Genomic DNA, 21,318 nt, shown 5'->3' on the forward strand with positions numbered 1-21,318 from the left:
GCTTAAAATGCTGAAAACTAATCATTTTATTTTCACAGGTATGCACATATATTTCGCACTTGGTTTGCTGTTTAGCCAAGCATCTAAAATTTTCCTAATTTCAATTGAATTTTATTTGTTGTTTAACATTCTTTTGCTGCGAAATTATCACGCTAGAAAATTGTTTGATGAAGCTGGCATACCATCAGCAGAATTTTCACACTTCGACGACATAAACATAGATTTGGTTTTGTTCAAAATATTTATGTGATATATAAACTAACGGGCATATACGAGTATATATTTTTATGAAACTCAGATGGAGATATAAGCACTCATATCTAGAATAACAGGAAACAAGAAAAAACGTTATCTTCGATTGCACCGAAGCAATAATACCCTTCACAAATATAAAATATTCTTTACAAGAACTTGATTTCGATCGTTCAATTAGTGTGGCAGCTATACGCTTTGATGATCTGATCTGGACATTATCTTCGAGAAAATTGCATAATTGCTTGCATCAATGGTATATGCCAAATTTCGTGGAGATATCTTTTTAAATACAAAAGTTTTCCATACCGACTTAATTGTGATCGTTCAGCTTATTTGGCAGCTAGAAATATGCTATAGTAGTCTGATATCAGCATGTTCAATTATATTGAGCTTTTTTCTTTAACGGAGAAAAACTACAATCGGCACTGTAAAACGTTTTGGCAGCCCTTAGTTTTGAGCACCAATTCTGGCTTATGTTTTCCATAAAGATCTATATATTATTTAAAGTCTTAAGCTATTAAAATCAACAATATAATATAATAAAAAGTCTTGTATTTTAATTTTTGTCTGTAGATTTTTCATTTGGGCCATTTAAAAATGTTTGGCTTCACAAATGGTCGTAACTAGCAGTTTAAGTGTGATCTCATCTTAGATGTCAGCCCTATAGCCTAAACTAACCTAAAATTAATATAAAATCTATAAAACAAAATTTGATGGCATTGAAATTGTTTTGTATCAAATTCAACTAGCTAACTCTCTGGCGAATCGAAGACAACTACTACTGTTAAAAACTTCAAAAACTACTATTACTTATGCATAAAGTTAACTCAAACTCTGCACTAGTGCAGTTAATGTAGAACCGACTTGATGCCATTATTGTGCAACTATAAATCGGTGGTTCTTAGTTACAAAAAAATATATACTTTGATTACTCTTGACTTCAAATTTCGAAAATGAGCATATTTGCCAAACTTAGAAAATGAGTTCAAATAAAATAATATTTTTTTGAACATTTGTTGCACACATTTTCGATTTTTTTTTTTTCACCCATGTCTTTGATATACGCTTAACAGAATTGATCAACAAGTGTTTGTAAGTTTAGCTATCTCGGGAAAAGAAGGTCCTTTAAATTTCCACTGCTAATTTTATATACGAGTATATAATTGCAAAAACTATACGATTGCTGCTTGTACAAGTTAGGCCAACGGCAAGAATCCACTAACCTTGTTCAATGGCCTGAAGAGCCATACTGATAAGGTCCAATCAATTTGTTGACAGCGGACTTTGGTCGTTAACACAGTATACGCGATATTAAAAAAAGTTTATTTTACGGTAATTGGCGCAGATTATAGCGTCCCTCTTTTTGTGCATTGGGCAGAGCACACTTAGGTTCTATTCGTTGACCATGCTTACATCCGACCATATCCCGCAACGAAACTGATGCATGCAACTTATCAGTTCTTTGCTGCCGTATGTGAATAGCTCTCGGTCGGCAATCCAGCGATTCCATCGCATTTTTTTCTTCAGGCAGGTTATTGTTATGTCGGACAATGGAACATCCATTTCATGATTCGACATATCCTGGTGTATGACTTTCACTCCATACCTCTATCTTCGTCGCGACTTTTATCTTAAAATACTGTGTTTCTAATAGAGGATATTTTCTTTCATGATGGTGATAGTAAACGATCTTAGCATTTCTATTCACTGTTCTCCACAAATATGCTAGCTGTTTTGCAAAAATAACGTAAAGTCAACACCCCGTCTGCAGTCAGCACCCTATTTGGTAATTTTGAGTTCCTGTGACGCGTTTCAGTTCCTGAAACTCAAATAACTACTCCGTGGAACTCGAATTGAGTCGAACGAGACCATCAAAATCAGTAGGTTGTAGAAAGGAATTTTGAAGCAAAATAAAGGTTATTCACGCAATGAATTTAAGTACGCAATTTCACTGCTTATAATTTAAAATCTTAAAGTAATATCCAAAATGGTATCTCTGCTATTATAATCAATACCTAAGAATTTCATCGATGCCATTCAGAATCCATTCGGTTGCACTTATCATTTTAGTATTGAATATTTTGCTTTTCAATGAGCTCTCATCCGGAGTCATATTTCCAGATTAAAGCAAATAACGAATAACGATTTTAATAGCCAGCTAACCGCAAATGTGCTGTTAATAGCTAAAATAGCTAATAGTCTATAAATTTTAATTGATGGCCAATGTTAGGCACACACTCGGCCAAATGGCGAGGTAAAAACTGCGTATGGCCTTTCAGATTTGACTTGGGTTTTCTTACACAATTTTCCATAGAACTAACTTTTATATACACAATCAAAACAAAAACTCAATATGCGATAACCGACAATGCACGGACAACGTGAAAAAACAATGTTTGATGTTGCCACGCAATGGCTGACGGCAAGCAACGAGCGGCAAGCAACTTGCTATGCGGCCTTTGATGGCACATCATTGTGCGATCAATTGATAGGGGATAGTGGTTGGCCACCGGTCGATTGCCTATGACTGCACCACACACCTGATGGCAGGCACATTCACTCGCCATTGCTAAGAAGGCCTTTCAATTGCATTGTAATGAGCGAAGTGGCAAGTCGCAGTTGCTAATAATAAAAGAAAATAAAATAATGATAAAAGAACGTGCTATCGGTAATTGCACTTACTCAGAACGTTATTGTTGTTACCACGCGCAAGTGTACATCCATAGCTGTTTTTGCGTGTATCAAGTTGCGCCTGCGCAGGCTACACATTCGCAGCACTGCGTGACGCATCTAAAAAGTAAGCTGAGTGTCGAAAAGTGAAGACAAATAGAGTAGATTGCGAAAATTGAAAATAAAAATAGCAAGAACTGTAAATAGTGAAGCGCATGAGATTAGCAAGCGTTGTGTGGCAAATTGTTGCAAGTGCGCTGGTTTGTGCCACAGCTGCAATTTATGCCAAGCAAAAGAGGGCAACCTAATAATAATGAAACATAGGCAGTCGGCAGTCACCAGTCACTAACTGTCTGCCACGCTGACTGACTGATGGCCTGACTGTTTGACTGACGTGCTGAGTAAATGCTTGCCACAGCCAGGCAGTGTGCAGTTGCAACATTGTAAATACGGAAGCACCGGCTTGTAGATTTAGTTTAGCAACAAAATACACGCTATTGAGTGGTGTTGCCACTGTGAGCATGCATATATAATTTGTTATATGTGAAAAGCTAATTTTGTTTTCGTTCTACATAAATTTTTGCTAAGATATATCTTGTTTCCTACATATATATGTACATACATAGGTATGTTTATTGAGTCAGGCGCTCGTTGTTTTATTTGGTTCATTTGTTTTGCAGCTGAGTAAATAATAGTGTTAAAAACTTTACAGTAAGCTCTAGAACTTATTAACCGTTATTTGGAAAAAATAAGTATTCCTATATTGGCTGGAGAAAGATAAGTAAATAAGTTCATGCAAAGCTGGGCTTAAAGGTATGATAAGACTTTTATGTAAATAGGTTGGTCTCAAACTATTTTAAAAATTTAGTTGATTCAGCCTTTGAGCACTTTTCTTCTTTTTTTTTTTTTAAAACTCCAAGGTAAAAAATAATCAAAACTTTTATATCAAAAATAGTTTACCAAGGTAGATAAGTAGGTAGAACGGATGTCTGACGACGCTCCCATTCCTTAAAGTGGCCCGTTGTGAAACTGCCCAGACCAAAATCCACACACTCTATTATGCCCTCTCTGAATCACGCTGTGCTCCTAATGAACTTCATTAATACGAAAAGTTATTTGTGCAACCTCCGAGGTATCATACTCACTGTCCATAGTTGCGATTATTTTCCTATACAAAGCCTTGTATTCACATAGAAGATGTTCTATAGTCTCTTTTTATTCTACCTATTGACAGCTTCTACAATAATCGTTGCATGGTATTCCCAGTCTGCTGGTATATCTGTCAATTAGACCTGTTAGCACTCCTACTCGAGTTATTATGTCATCACTTTCACACTCTGCTCTGGAAGGGCATATAACGCATCGAATTTAAATGTTTGCTCCTTAGATTTTGCCATACATACAAGAATATATATATATATTGCTCCTAAGACGGATATATGTTATACTTATGTAAGTACCGAAAAACCAGCTTATCTCTACTTATAGTAAGTATGTAAGAAATTATTTCATACGAATATACGAATCTATCATTTAGGCTATGCGAGAAAAAAAAATATTATTGATTTAAAATAAATATATTTTAGAAGCTGCGGAAGGCCCATACAAAATATTTCAAGTCGAATTTTTTGATTAAAAAAATTACAAAAAATCTAAAATTGGAATCAAACATTGAAAATTTAATTTTTAATCCCAAATCAGAATTAGAATAGGTTAGGTCGTAGGATTGATCCTAATCGATTGGATCTTACTTAAACAGACATTGGTTGTCTGTGTTGCCCATAAACGCCTAACAAAAATAGATCACCAAATCCTCATAGATCGAGGAACCTGTTGGAGCGTGTCCAGTCAGAACACCTACAATTGCGGCGAGATTGACATCGCTTAGAGCAAGTAGTTCAGAGGACATCTTATGGTTCAATCTGGCCCAGAAGAATCTTGTAGTGTCACAAGTTCTGGTTATCGACCAGCGCTTGCCGAGCTCACAGAAGATCTCTTAACTACGATCCATGCCATGAGTAAAGAAGCCAGGAGAAGGTTTCGCGATGCAATGATCTAGCTTGTCACGAAAGCTGTTTAGGAATTTTCCTTTTACATTTTAATTTTAATAAATTTTTGGCAACTCTGCTATCTGAATAAGTATTTTAAAATTTTCTCAACGAGAGTTTCTCAAATTAAAGCAAAAAGCTTGCTTTTTATTTATAAAAGTTATACTCTAAATCTCATTAGCAATTTTTTAAACATGCACCGAGTAAAACTTGGCACAAAACAAATTTGATACACAAAAACAACTTTATTAAAATGAAAGCGCAACAACAAGTGAAGCAAACGTTTTGCTAACAGCAAAAACGAAAATGTGACAACAAATCTCGGTCAACAGAAAATTTCACACATAAATTTTAACTTAAACATAATTTATTTAGGTGCAACATGCCGAAAAGAGTTCAAAAAAATCAATGAATGGACCAACAGTGTCAATAAACAGGAGCAGAAGAACAAAGGCGCATAAATATAACGAAATAATTATACCAAAAACAAGGCAAGCAAATCAGGAACAACAACAACGGCGATGTAAAAAAGTACAAAGTAAAAACACAAAAAGATAAGAGTTCCATAATTTTACTTGCAACAAAATGAAAAGAAAATAAAAATAAAAAAATAAAAATGAGGCTTTAAAGAAAACAACAACTATAACAAAGACAGAAGCACACAAACAGTCACGAAACATAAGCAAAAACTGCAACAGTAATTGCTGATATACTTGCAACACAACCAAATTACTATAGCAACAAGCAACAACAGCAATAAAAATCAGCAATAACAACTTTTACAAGTACCTACACACACACACACCCTGAAAGCCCTAATAGCGCAGGCACCAGCAACATGGAGAACATGTCATCATCAATTGAACCGGTGCCGTTGGTGCCGCGCACCGCCAATTTGCTGGCGTGCAAACAATGGTGGCGCGTCTGCTTCTTATATGGCGACCAGCAGAAGTACTATCGTCAAGTATACAGCAAAGCGGCAGCGCAACGACTGGCGCTCTCCACTGGCGGCACGCTAGCCACCGGCTTTCCACCAGACAACAGCAACGACAACGACATCGATAATGACAACGAAAATGAGACGCACAGTGGCAAGGACAGTGGCTGTAGCGGCAGCATGCAGACCGCTGACTATGATACGGTGGCAGGCGATTTTATCGAAACGCAATTAGACGACGCAGATGCTAACGAAACAATAACAACAACAGTAACATCAATTACAGCTACAACATTGGCAGATGCGATCAACAGCACCGATATTGATAAAACCCATAATCAGGAGTTGAACAAACTGACAGCGAAAAAGAAAAAGAAGCAGAAGGCCAAAGAAGGTGACGAGCAAGCGCCACCAGTGCCACTCTTTCCCTCTAAATATCAGAACACGAATGTCACTGCAGTCGAGTCGCCGGCTACGAATTCGTTGTTCAGCACAACAAGTCGCGGTAAAAAGTTGCTACGCTCGCTGCGTGTACACGTCGGCAAGGGTGGTGAGAAGTCGGCGAAGGCGCGGCATAAAGCGGCGCTCAATTCGGCCGACCCAAAAAGCGAGGCTACCAAAGGTAATGCCAAAGTCACTGTGTTGGATGACCCATTCCTTTTCGGCATTGATGCAGATCATTTGGGTGATTTGGTGCGCGGCAAGCAATATGCGCCCAACACCACCGAACATATTTCCCAATATTATAATACATATCTGGAACAAGAGCAGTTCGCGCTGGATGCGCATAACGGCGCGCATTTAGCTTTTAGTCAACATCTGTCTACAGCTCCTTCGGCACCTGTGCAATACGGCTCTATGACGCATGAGCCAGCTGCGGAGCCAAAACCCGCTTTGCCACCTAAAAAGAAGAAGCAGAGTAATTATGAGGCTTTGAGTGGTTTAGTAAGCGGTGGTCTTGTCGATGGTGGCTCTTCTGAACTGCAACTAAATGAGAGCGATTTACAGTTTTTAAATTTAAATATGCGCAATCGCAGTTTGCCGCGCAGCATGAAACCGTTCAAGGATGTGCCGACTGATATTAGCTTCACGTTTACGGAGGGCGATGCTGCTGTTGCATCGCCACCACGTCCAGCGCCGTTGCAGAAGAGCGCCACCTGTGAGCGTGATATGAATTTGGGCGCGCATCTGAAAGGAGAGGAGTGTGATGAGTAAGTTTTAATGCTTAAGAATTTTTTTCTAGAATTAGCGATGATTGTAATAAATTTTACAACAAACACAAACACAAATTTAAAAAAAACTACTGAGTAACAGGCTTACTAAATTTAATTAGATATTAGAGATATTCTCAGAAGTAGGCAGGACAAACGCAATTGATAAAAAAATCAGTAGTTCGATTTCATAAATTTTTATTTGGAAATCACATTAGATTTTAATTTGATACGCCCGACATCAATCGAAATTCATAGTTAATCTGTGAAACAAAAATATGTACAGGGTCTACCAGCAAAAACGAAGTGATGTCAAAAGGAAATAAAACACTTAAATTGAGTCAAAATGGGTTCCTTTTTTTGTCATAAAAATAATTTTATGCCATTTATGATTTGAACACAATGTCGGCCAAATGGCCACAACGTCTCCGTTCATACTTCACCCGCGTACATCAATTGTCGGTGACCCAATGTAGCATTTCGGCTGTAAATTCGGCTATAATGCGCTGAATGCTGCTTTCGAGCTCCTGCAACGTTGCTGGTTGATTGGCGTAAATCTTTGATTTAACATACCCTCGGAGAAAATAATCTAGAGACAATAAATCGCATTAAATGATCTTTGTGGCTATTCGACTGGGCCATTTGCGAAATTAACGAGTTGCCAAACTTTGCACGCAATGTGTCCATGTTTAGAAACATGAGGGGCGCATCGGTTTTGTTGGAAATAGAGATCGTCCGCGTTGATTTCATCAACTACAGGAAGAGAAAGTCGGTCAACATCATGTTATATCGTTCGCTATTGATGGTAACGACATTTCTAACTCATTTCGAAAGAATTTTCCCTTAAAGACCTTATATATACAAGTATATTTGTTCTATGTCTATGTCTGGAACTAGCCCTATCCCCAAGTCTTATTATTTTTAAGAAATTAGAAACCGTCAAAAAAGGGGTACAAAGATTGTTTTTTTTTGCAGTCGCCATTCCGTGAACAAAGATTGGTAGGAGGGTTTAAAAGGTTGAAATCGTGCTTGTGATCACGTGTAAATTTTTTGAGACCCCCTCTTTATCTGCTGCTAATTATTTAAATTTTGTAACCTTTTTAAATTTTTATTTATTTTTTCTGTGTTCCTGTAATATTTACAAACAACTAATATAAAAATGGACACTAAAAATATAAATTGACTGTATTTTACGATACTTCAAAAATTACCTTAAATTCTGAACTAGAAAACCCCCTTAAAACTTTAAGATAATGTTCGACCAAAATAAAAAAAAAAACTAAGTTGGGATATATTATGAATAACCAGTTAGTGTCCACATTTTAGATATAACATTTTGTCACGAAATTTCCTTAACTGTGCCCATAAAGTCATTGTTGTATGACCTTGTTGAAAGCATTTTCGTTGACTATAAACTTGAGTTTACTTTCGCTTTAGCTAATAAAAATTTTAGCTACTTTTCTTAAAATGACTGAAAGGTATTGGTTCGCCCTGTAAAAATTGAGAATGTTGAATGCTTCTTCATAAGCAACTTTTTCTTACTGGTTTCTTTAGAGTCTCTGTGTGTAGTCTTGATTTCTTCAAGAACATAATTTGCTTCGATGACAACTTGACATTTCAATTTATCAGCTCTGGTCTTCTGATCTTGCGATAAATGAAATTTTTCTGGAGCTCTTTTTTCATAACATAAATTTCAAACAAATGTTAAGTGATATCACAAGAAAAGAGGGAACAGCATCTCAACTCAATCTCATGAATTTCAAAAATCGCACTTATTTGTCAAAAGTAATTTCACGCGACGCATTGTCAATTTAAATTACTCAACACAACATAAAACAACAACAATAAAAGCAACCATATAGAGAAAAAAATCAAGCGAACACAAGGAACAACCAATCGTGCAATCAATGAACGAACAGACGATTTCAAGTGAATGACGAACCCGCTGAATGGCAAGCACGTTTGCTAAATTAGCCGAATGAAGATGAGAAGTGAGGTGTTGAAAGCCGCAAAAAGCGCAACACCAGACCAAGTTTTCCAAAGTAGAGTATATGCGAAGAACAGCAACACAAAACAGTAACATTTATGGGTATCAAAAAAATGTCCATGAAACAAATCGCAACAATTTGAGTGCAAAGACAAAAACCAGAACAAAGCAAAATAATGATTGATTAGCCTTCGGTGAAGCAGCAACCGCCATGCAACATGCCACTGCCTAGGACGTCGCACAGCGCGGGGCGTAGAAACTTAAAGGTAACAAAAGTCAATGTACACATGAGTTGGGTGAGAACTGCGCAGCCGCGCAGGGTCGTTGGGCCGCAACGGGTATCGCTTGCAAATTGAAACCGCAAAAGTGTCGGTGTTTGCGTGTGTGTGCTGAGTAAACAGCGAAGGAAAACGAAACGATGCTCAGTCAAGCGGGCAACAAAACGAGCGGACAGCGAACAAGACAGGCGGCTGCACAATAGACAGAGGCTGCCGAATCGACAAAGCCCACACGAGTGCCCAACGCAACACATAGTGCACGCATTTCAGCTCGCCAGCGCATGTGACCCCTTTAGTATGTGTGTGTGTTTGTATGTTCACTTGAAATTGAAACCTGCCTTTTGTTTACAATAAGAGCGCGTATAAAAAAGGCAGCAAAGCTGACGGTAAAGAAACTCAATAACCGAATGCTTGGCCAGCAATTGTTACGCATGCGCTTTGGTGCGCAGCCAAGCGGAGTGGGTCCGCAATGGCCACATCCTGCCGCACGAAAGCCCTTACATAGTTGCTTTTATTTGTTCAGTTCGATGTTTTTGTTTTTGCTTTACATTGTTACGCATGCGCAGCTCATGTTACTCGATTTCGTAACTGCTCGCACACTTTGGCGATTCTTGTCTGCCTGATGGTCGCGTTACTTTTTTTCGCTGCAGACAGCTAAGTGATTTAAATGCATTTCTGTTCACCTCAATGTAGTTTTTTTTTTGTGAGATTTTTTATTATTTAGTTTCGCAAAACTATTGCTTCATTTGGCCCCTTTTATGCATTGACAGGCATCAGAAGGCAGCGCCAAGCGTCGAAATATGAGAGAAATTAGTTAATGCTTATTAAAAGTGTTGTGGAATACAATGGCACCGATACTATTAAGTTGTAGTGTTGATTCCTAAAAGTATCTTCCGCTAAAAATTTAGACGACAAAGTGAAAGTATAGAAATTAATTATCAGGGGATGCATAAATTTGAAATTTATGGTGTTTCTAAAAATTAGCAATTTTTATTAATTTGTTATACATACTTGTACTGTGTTGTTACTAGAAAATATTTTGATAGCATAAATTAATTTGACATCTTGAAAGTGTTGACAATCGGAGCTTTTATATTTTCATTTCAGGTCTGCCGAATATTAGGCTTAAGAAGATATTTTTTCTGCATACCCAATGTTGACAACTTTTTGATTAAAAACTGCATTAATATCATACGAGGGCCAAAATTGTTGACATTCTCAAGAGACTTGATTTTAATAGAAACTGTTCGACTTATATTCTTCTCACAATATACTTTTTTGAGTCACAGAATCGCTTTCTGACTTGCTGTTTCGCTACTAAATTTCTGATATAACCAGTGTTTTTCAGTCGTGTAGTTTTCAAAGATTAACTGTCGGTAATTCGAGCAATCATGGATCGGTTTCGCACCACGTTTACTCTACTATATAACGCGCATCCTCAAAGATGTAGTACGCACCAAACACTATTGTGCTACTATGGAGCAGAGTATCAAAGAAGACCCGAATGAATCCTTTCGCTATCGCTCGCAACGATTGGGGCTGTGCCTATCCACTTTATAGAAGAGTTTGAGTTTTAGTCGGAAAGTTTTTCGTTTGTGGGCCTACTAAAGGCTTAAATATCACTTATTGGTGTGCTCTATGGGCAGAGGAAATCATTGGTTCATATTTCTTCAAAAGTGTTACACTCAATAGGGGATGCTAAAGAACAATGATTACATACTTTTTCATGCCTGAATTGAAGGATGTTGAAATGGCCGATCTTTGAGTCCAAATAATCAATTTGTTGAAGAAAACTTTTGGTGAGCCAATATCTCGCGTCGTGGTTCCATGTTCTTCAGTACTCCTTTGCGATTAGATAATTCTATAAGAAAAATGCAGCACTGATCCAAATATAATGCCTGCGATTTGATCAAAGGATTTCATTCACTCTAATAGCTGTTGCATAATCTTTAGAGTAGATAATAGTAGAAAAATACTTAAGAATATTAATTTGCATCACTCAATTCCAATTTTATTAGCAATATGAGCAAGTGAAACGTTTACTGAAGAATTTATGACCGTAAAGGGTGTTTGTTCAAATTGCTTCGTTGATCCTAATCAACTCTTAGAAATTTGCACACAAACTGGCTTTTGAAAGAAATTTGAAAGAAGATGCATTAACTAATCACCAGTTCTCTAAATTTTACTGTTACTGATCATCGAAATCGAAATCATCAATATAATGCCAGATAAGCTGATTTATATTGTATTCAAAAAATAGTTTCAGTAAATTGCTTTACCCCTAAGAATTATATGAAATTAAAGTATATCAAATTGAATTAGCGTTCACAATTTTTACACCGACATAAAATACGACTCACCCTATGTATTTTGGTATATTAAAAGTAATAATGAATAATAAATGTAGTTTATAATAATTAGTTAGTCTTTTTAAAACATATTTATCATTCCTGGAACTCTTTATAAATAAATTTTTTTTTCTTTCTAGGTAAGTTTCAATTAATGCTGCATATTAATAAATAAATGTAAATTTGAGTAAGTAAATTTTTTTTCAAAACTACAAGCATAATATAATACAAAATAGTTACACTTCCAATATGATATTAACTTATGAGACTGCTTATGTACCGCACAGCACTGTACACCGCTATATACATATTGATCTATATGTACATGTCGCAATAGCTTTCTGGTGTTGCACACAGCACTTCGGGTGTCAACAGTCTCAACTCAATCAGAGTGTTGTTTGCGCTTTTGTGGCGAGTAATGTGAGCTTATGCGCCTTTATTTTAGTAACAGCTTTTTTAGTTTTACTTTCAAACTAGGTTTTTGTAACTTTTTCTTTTATTTTTTCTGAAGTATATACTTTGTTTTTCGTGTTTTTTTTTCTAAGTGGTTCGCACACTTTCTCAATCCTTTAATGCGATCCCTTTGCTATAACAAATATACAACTTGTAGACCTTCCCTTTGGCATATAATTCACAACAACACTACTCATATCGCTTGCTCTCTGCTTTGCTTAGTGCTTGAGCATAATGCGCAAATATGCTAAAATGGCCTATCGACTCATCTTTCTGGCATTGCCTTGCGGTTTCGCCAACTTAAATTGCATTATTCGATATTCGTGGTTGCACACATGATTTTGCATAATGCAAAAATGTAAATTCTGAACGTAAATCGTTGGGCTATGACAGCATCAGGTTTTCGAGGTGAATGTTCTGTTTATAATGTTTTTTAAAGAGCGTAGTGTAAAGTACGAGTGTATAGTAGCTCTAGAATGCTTGTGGTGGGGAAAAATATTTAATCATTTTGAGATTTTCTGTTAATTTTTGAGTGATATAGTTACCACTACCAACTATTGAGTTTGTCAGAATAGGAGATATATTAATACTTATGTTACTTAGACTTATCCCACTCGGCAGAGAAACGCTCAAAGGAGAGTATATAGAAATTATTTGCAACTGTTCTAAGTTTGCCAATGTCTACTACTAGCTACTAGAAATGTTATGAAGATCAGAACCTGAAGAGGCTAATATTTTGCTACAACTACGGTATTCTTATTCCAAAATATAAATAAAGTACAGATCATATTAAAGTCAACTTTAAAAGCAAAAACCCAGTGAGGCATTAAATCTTTTTGTTGTATTGCCACGAGGGTTGTGAATTTTTAATTCAAAAATTTTGGATTAGCAAACTAATAATTTTGTTAATCACTTTGTTGTTTAGTCGCAATTTTTAATTTACAAATCAAAAAAAAATGTATTCAAATATTAATTCAATTATTTTTTATTGCATTATTTGCAACCCTGATTGACACACATTATCAATCAGTGGAGTTCAGGCTTCAGTAATATTTTTTGTTTCGTTCTTGAAGTACATATTACCCGGTTATAGTAGACTCATTTTGACCTTTGGTTCTTTCCATTCGAAAGTATCTTCCAACTAATTACAAACTTCTCGCAAAATATACTTTTTTGAAGCCCAGAATCGTTTTTGACTTGCTGTTTAGCTACTCCACTTCTGATATAACTGGTGTTATTTTTAACTTCCAACTAATTACACACTTACTTACTTTCTCAAATTTGCACCGTATATGAAGATAAAGTTAGCTGCAAACTACTCTGGATTTTAAAAATGCAAAACAAAATTTTTACACTTTAATGCTATTTATGTATCGGTGTATTCGATATGCACTTAATATAATTATTACATTTTCAAATAAAATATTTTCATCAGTACGAAATAACAAACCATAGTTTAAGTAACCGATGCCATAATCTGTAGTACCGACCGCCGGGCCTAAACAATTGAACAGGGTCTGAATTTGTATCCTACCAACGTTAGTCTACTCGGCAGCATTCCAATTTGGCGAAGGTTTTTTGTCGCTACAACAACACAGTTTCTTGTAAAAACTAGATTATTTATGCTGAACATTAAGAAAAACTATGTTGTTGTGGAGATATCACTCTTTCTCATTCTTTTAATAGAAATAGAAATTTTGAAAGGAAGTTAATTATATTATATGTTTATGCGAAGGATGCTTAAAACGATTAATTCGATTATAAAAACCTATCAAAATTATTTTCATAATTTTTTGGCATCATATGAAGCCTTCAGACCTATGCGCAGATCACTCAGCCACATTTTTCTTCCTTAACCATTTCAAGCACTCTCAATTCGCTTCGTTCTCATTTTCGATTACTATTCTCGTGTCATATTTATATCAGCACCGCGCTGAGACAATCAACATTCTCGCCAGCTCCCTGCAGTAATGTCATTTAAATTAATGCAAAATGCGTGCATTTGAAAGTCTTATGGATTGTTCCGAGAACAATAGCATATCAGCCATATACGGACGAAATAAAGCTAGAATAGTTGGTATAAGTGCATAGTTTATTGAACTGAATGCATATAAAATTATGCTACTTAGGCATTGTGGCTGAACCGAATTATGATTGCGCTGCTGCTTAAGCGGGTTAAGGATATGTACTTAGGGTGGAGGCAACATTTCATTTTTCATGACTATTGGATATGCAAAATCAGTAAAAAAAACCACTCAAAATGAAAATAAATATAAAGAAGAAGGAGGAATAAATAAGAAATAGAAATGACATTAGTAATGCTTTGGTTGAACTTTTTGTAACCTTAGAGTATTTAAAGGAATAATATAACAGATTCGTGAATATAAAAACAAATATAAATGAATGTATAAATATAAATTCAAACAGAAATAGAAATACATGGAATTTAATATACAGATCTTTGCAAAATAGAAATTCAAACAAAAGACTTAAGCGACAAACTCGATAATAGTTGACAGCCAAATAAAGTTAAATGTAAAAATGACATTAAAAATAGAACAAGAACCTGGATAAAAATACTGCTCACGACTATATTTTAATAATAAGCACAAAACTCAACCCAAACTGTTCAGAAAATATAACTTTCCAAGAATTCGACAAGACACTCCTTCACATAAAACGACATGCACTTCCAATATAATTGCAGAAAAGAGAATGTTTTTAAGTTCAGCGAAATACCAATGAGCCGAAAAGAGAGAAAAAGCAAAAGTAAATTTCTCCTAACCGCTAGCTAAAACTGCCCAGTCAAGAGCTAGCATTAAAATGCTCAAAAAAGCTCAATACACTTTTATTGCACAATTTTTCTGGGTAAACAATTTTTATCTGCCATTTGCCGTCGCTTATATAACCGACGAAATTACACAAACCACAATCATGTTTTATGAGTTTCATGCGCTGACTAATAATTACTTCCATCTGTTTGCACGCGTTGTCGGGCCACAAGCAAGCATCGTAAGAAATTTACTACCTACTGATAAATGATCTCGTAAATGTTCCAACAACCATTGTCAAATATATCATAGCTTTGTATGATCGTGATGTTCATTTATGATTTCAAATATTTCTTGTTCATCAAAATAAAATAACTTTGGAAATTCTCGCAGTTGAAGATGTCTAAGAATTTTTTGAGTAATACATTTTGTTTTTTGATTACTTCTTTTAGACTCACTCTTGCTCATTTATAATAGTAAATTCACCAGTTTTAAATTTAAAATTCCAATACATATCTACAATTTTGTAAATCGGAATCAAATTCATTTTTTGATAGGGTTACGTTGAGAGATTGCTATAGTTGAACAGCGGGGAAATATAATATAATTGATATAATATAAGAAGGGTTCATTGCACTGATATAATAAATCACTAAAAACAAGCGTTTTGGGAGTATAATGAAGAGTTCATATAACACGGACTTGGTTCACCGGAAGAACGTATAACGATTTTACCGTCATTTGTTTTAAAAAGTTATATAGCTCTCAATTTGTAGGGATTCTAATATCTAATGTATGAAACTATATTAGGCAGAACACATTGCATGTAACCAATATTCAGAATAGTTTTCAAAGTTTTTGACCATGCATTAACAAACCTAATTTCTGTTGACTAAAATTCTTTCAACTTATATGTCACCCTTTAATCTGTTAGCCTTTTGCGCCGAATAAGAGCAAACCCGAACTGCTGCATACAAGTACTTGTATAGTTGCGCAGCTATTCGCTTGCTAATATGCCTCGGTAAGCTTATAAGCTGTTGTCTGGGAGAAGAGAACGTATCCAAAATTTTAGATTGATATCTATAAAACTGAAAGACTAGTTCGCGTATGTACAGACAGACGGACATAGCTAAATCGGCTCAGCTCATCACGACAATAACTTATATATATATATATAATAGTTGAACTTATAATACATTTCAACTGCGAAAGTTTAAAATAACGACATATCCCAATTTAATACGCTCAAGCTGTAGATATTGTAAATAAATTGTTTTATACAACTTTAGCCAAGCAATTATGTAAATTTGTCGCTTAGCGAACCATCATTCGTAAATATAGTTACAATTTTTTATTCGTTATGAAACTGACCGAAGGATATTATGGTCTATACTACATATATGTATGTATTAGAAAATGCTTTAACTGAAAAGTTGACTTCAAATATTTAAGATTCAAAAGAAAACGATCATACTAGTAAAAACCATTACAGCTTTTATTTTCCTGTGAAACTGAGTATAAATGTGATACTAGCAGTGGCTCATAAAATAATTTGGAGCTTAGCCGGTGGCTACTGTTTCACAAACAAAGTGCAATAAAAAATAGCTTACGGGCACTATTAATGCTGCTGTAGTCAAACAGGCTAACGGGTAATGATGTGTATACAGTTTTGTTTTGTGGAAATTACCCAAAAACTCAAAGGCTCATTACTTTTTTATGCCTTGTATATTACGCTTCTATATTTTTTGAGCGAATTGCATTTAACGAGCGGTTGATAACGCCACGCAAAAAGATGAGCAGCCAGCAGAGAAATGTTAAATAACAGTTATTTACTTCAAATTGTAAAAAGGAAAGCATAATAAAGAATAATTACAGCTAACGTTGCAGGGCAAGCATAAAAGCAAAAACGAGCCATAAACGAGTAAAACAGATTTGGAAGAAATTAAAAGAAAATCGTGCTAGCAAAGCAAATATAAAAGTTCGTGTTGAGCTTCTAGCTAAAATTTAACTGTGCGAGTTTTTTTTGGTTTTAATAAATGAGTGAGCAATAAAAAGAGCTATGAGAATTTATAGAGAATAAAGGGTGGTCAAAATATTTAATTTGACAGGTCTCGTTTGCTGTTAAGTCTCAGCTGTCGTGTGTCATAATTTTTCATCTTTTTAGAAGACAATTTTAATAAGCGAGTATTATTTTAGAAAACAAAACAATTTTTGTCTTAATATTATGCTTATGAATAAAATTCTTACACCCCTTCTAAATTAAGACGCAAGCTTCTCTCTCTTTGCCGCTTTCTCACTCCCTGCTCAAAGATCATATTTACTCACGCATATGTCACTCAAATATCAATTATTTGTCACTTGAGTAACTGAAATGTTGACAAGCAACTTGAATTGATGCTTGCGCACACACAAAAAGCTAAGCGCATAAGCTGCGCGCCGAAGACTGACAGACTGGCAGGCAAAGCAGATAACAATTTTACTCTTTTTTGTTGTTTTAAGTAGACAAATGAACAAAGCGCGTCGTTTGCCTGTGTGTGGTATACAGAAGAGTGAAAAGGCAAAACTGAACGCTAAAGATTTAACTCATATCCAGTACTCTGAAGTTAGGCAGCTTTGTTATGATGACCTAAGATATGTATGTATGTGTGTTTGTACGATTATATATGCTCAAGTACTCTACAAATGTTGGTTTTATTTATCAAATAAAGGTGTTTTTCTTGTGGTCTACTTTTCGTTGAGTGGTAGATATTATTTTTATCAAAAAATCAGTGCGTGATCAAGATTAAGTAAAACGCTTTTAATATCATGGAATATTGGTATGTACACTCATATATGTATGTATAGGAATTATAATGGAAAAAATCATTGTGAACAGTGTATTTTGCATTAGAAACCCGTACTAAAAAATGTCATAGCCAACAAGAGTTGATGCTTGTAATAAAACAATAATATAATAATATTATAAATTTAATTTTTATTTCTAAAAAATTTGAATTGGTATGTAAACATAATAAATAATAAAGTAGGTATCTCCAAACAAATTTATTGAATTTATTACCAAAAAAAAGTAAAATAAATAATTGAAGATATCAAATCGATAGAATGAAGATAAAAACTCCAGTTGTAATTTTTTCAAGACAAATTCTAAAAAGTAACACTTTTTTTCAGAGATTGAAAAAACTTCTAGTAGGTTCTACCTACATTTGTTAGTATGATATTTATACTATATATTACCATATAGACTGAGGTACTAGTCCATAAACCTTACCAATGGTGTATAATGGTAATTAGTTCGTTTTATTGCCTTTTAGGCACTCTAAATTCCAAATACATTCATCTTGAACTGTTGTTTACATATATTTTACACAACTGTATACATGCCATCGTCTTCGGGAATTTATATTGAATAAAAAATATAAGCATATCACATAAATTTGTCGAATGACATTTAAAAAGTCCATGTAATTATCTACAGTAGGTTTCAGAATGGTTCACACCATAATTTAGTTAAATATTTTTAGGTCCCTTTCTTGGAAAGAATTTGTTCGGCAACTTATATAATATTTTAACAAAATTTCCAAACAATATTCTAGTTCTTTTGAGACTGGCGCAATAAAGGTTTATGTCTTCTCTCTTAGTTTGACAAAGCCTACTTGATTGGTCTCTGATGAATGATTAAACAAGTTGCAGAGAGATGATATTAGAATCGATTTTGTTTATATTAATATATTAGCAAAAGCAAAGGAAAAGTATTAAAACAAATATTTGAGATAGATTAAACCAATTGGTGAAATCTCATTTAACTTCATATCAGAAGCTTGGTGTTTATATCAATATTTGAACCTTGCTTCTTATTTCTGGGCTTCTTTGCTACAAGCTTAGAACTACCTTAGCAAAACTGATTGATTCTATATAAAGGGTTTTTCAGATCCAAAATTAAACTAGGTGTTTAAATATGCAAATTAACATTAATCATTTGTATCTCAGATACGTCCAGTTGCCCCAATGCTTTCCCTTTCCAATTTTTTTTTTTTTTTTTTTGAATAAGAAAAGATTTATCTGAATTAACATGTAGTTTAATAATTTTTTATGAATAAATGTCAACAAATAATGCACATGCGTGAAGTATTTCTCTCTTATATATAAAGTAAATTATTTTGATGTTTTGTTTATTTCATTTTTTTAATAGGATTGGCTTATTTGCGGAAAATACTTAATTATGCACGCTTCTATACCATTGAGTAGATGAAATTTTCATTTAACTTCACATTTGTGCACACAAATAATGAAAATAAACTTTTTAATAGCTGTCAAAATGCAAGCGGCTTAGGCTTAGACTTAGAGAGGCACTAACAAAGACAGCTAAGCTTGCTATGAAATGCATGAAAAAGGGCCAGTGTACGTGTAGACACAAGCATGGTGTATAACGCGAATGAGAAATCATAGAATTAAATGCCTATAAAAATAGAGAAAACAATTAATATTCCAAAAGCTTTGTGCGCAACATGTGTTTCTCTTTTCGGCTTCTTCTTCTTCTTCGACTTCAACAATGTTCGACGAGTATTAGCAAAATGTTTTTGACTACGGGTGTTTCGGTAAATGTGTTGTTGTTTGATTTTTTATTATTATAATTAATTTTTTTTTTTTGTAAATTGCTGGCATTCAGCTCATAAAATTGCTCATGTCAAGCCGCCGGTGAGTAAACAGGTAAGAACGCATGCGCACATACCTTCATATGTATATTTGTATGTAAAGATGTGTGTATATGTAAAGGGTTCGACCGTTTTGATAATTAGCATTACAAGCGCGTATGTTGTTCTTGCGAACACAAATGCTGCTTACAACAGACAGCCGAAGACATCAGTGCGCGCTTGTTGCTGTGTGCTGAGCGCACTCGACGACTTGAGTTGAGAGTTGGGCGTAAAAACGTGCCTCAACATAAATCCAAAGTGACATTAATGTGCATGTGTGTTTGTAGAAAGAATTATAGTTATAACAAGTGTGTATGTATGTGTGTAACTGTGCGCGATGCGTATGCCAGTCTTGTGCGCCCTATCCGCCCAGGAGTGCCAGGTTGGAATGTTCGCAACGCTCACATAAAGTCTTCATTACAGCGTTGTCTCTGCACTAACTATTTTTCGTTACATTAAAACGCATAAAATCGCTTTTAAAAAGTGCACAATTACTGCTTTACATAGATTTTAATGTGGACATATGCAGATGTGAGTACTAAAACGCACCTTTATGTATGTGTGAGTATGAAAAGCAAACTGTAACAATCAACTGCTAAGCGTTAAGCGCTGTTAGAAAAACTTGCAAAAAATTGTAACTATAAATTTGCAAGGCCAGACACGCTGCAGAGAAATCGCTTTAAAAAAAGAGTTAAATTTTTGCCTACTCAATAAAAACGTGGCGCCCTTAAACCAGCAGACAGCCACATATTCGATCGACCAAATGCACTTATCGCATGCTTTGTCTTTCTTTTTATGCCTTTAGCGTAATTAAGTCCCACACGCATACCCACACACCTTTGGAGCTCACAAGTTTACAAAATTCGGCACATGTGTAACAGCTTCGTACACGTTTCTTATGCTTACTTTATTGCCTCAAGGACACACCCTTTCTTGCTGCCCATGGCAACATGGCATAAAGTATTTATTTGTGCTGTGTAAACTTCTTTCAACGTAGGTTTGCAGCTGTCCATGCAACAGCGAAATATTTTGACACAATGTCTTCTAGTTCCCAAGCAGAGAAATCTACGGTTGTAAGTAACTAGTTTCATACCAGTGCAAAGGTAATGTAATGTTAACAGTTGTCTATACTTCATTATTTATACCCTGAACAGGGCATATCAAGTTTGCTACGAAGTTTGTAACACCGAAAATGAAACGTAAATGTGCAGTGTTAGGAGCTGAGTCGATTTAGTACGTCTACTTGTATGTACGCGAACTAGTCCCTCAGTTTTTGAGATGTCGATCTGCACACGTTCTTATCTCCAAGAGACTGCTCATTTGTCAAAATCACCGATATACGACCACTATAGCATATAGCTGCCATACAAACTTATCACAATAAAATGTTTTTAATGAAACTTATTTATTTATGAAGGGCATTCTAGCCAACCAGAGTTAACGTTTTCTCTCATATATTCGAATATTTCCGTTCTACAGCAGAAAACTTATGCAAAGGGCTTTTTATTCTGAATATGGCAGAATAACAGATTTACTCAACATTATGCCCAATGCAGCATCATCTGAATCAGTATAGACATACACATATGGAATTCTTTATTTTCTAAAAATTCTATTCACTCTAAAGTAAAAAATCTTTTTTTTTTTGTAGTAGGTTGGTGATTTATAT

The 21,318-nt window shown here is 35.0% G+C and overlaps 1 protein-coding gene across 2 annotated transcripts in view; it reads left to right on the forward strand.

Moving 5' to 3' along the window:
• The window catches only part of pk (prickle), a 232,882-nt gene that overhangs the window by 158,034 nt on the left and 53,530 nt on the right, over positions 1-21,318 (forward strand). Inside the window, exon 2 of one of the 2 annotated variants that reach the window (XM_036362891.2) lies at positions 5,349-7,121. The exons of the other annotated variant lie outside the window; for it this stretch is intronic. Coding sequence (XP_036218784.2) covers positions 5,812-7,121 — 1,310 coding nt within the window. The 5' untranslated portion in view covers positions 5,349-5,811. The remainder of the gene's footprint in view (positions 1-5,348; positions 7,122-21,318) is intronic. 2 annotated transcript variants of the gene reach the window in all.

Source organism: Bactrocera oleae, chromosome 4 (genome assembly GCF_042242935.1).
Source record: "Bactrocera oleae isolate idBacOlea1 chromosome 4, idBacOlea1, whole genome shotgun sequence".
Lineage (NCBI taxonomy): Eukaryota > Metazoa > Arthropoda > Insecta > Diptera > Tephritidae > Bactrocera > Bactrocera oleae.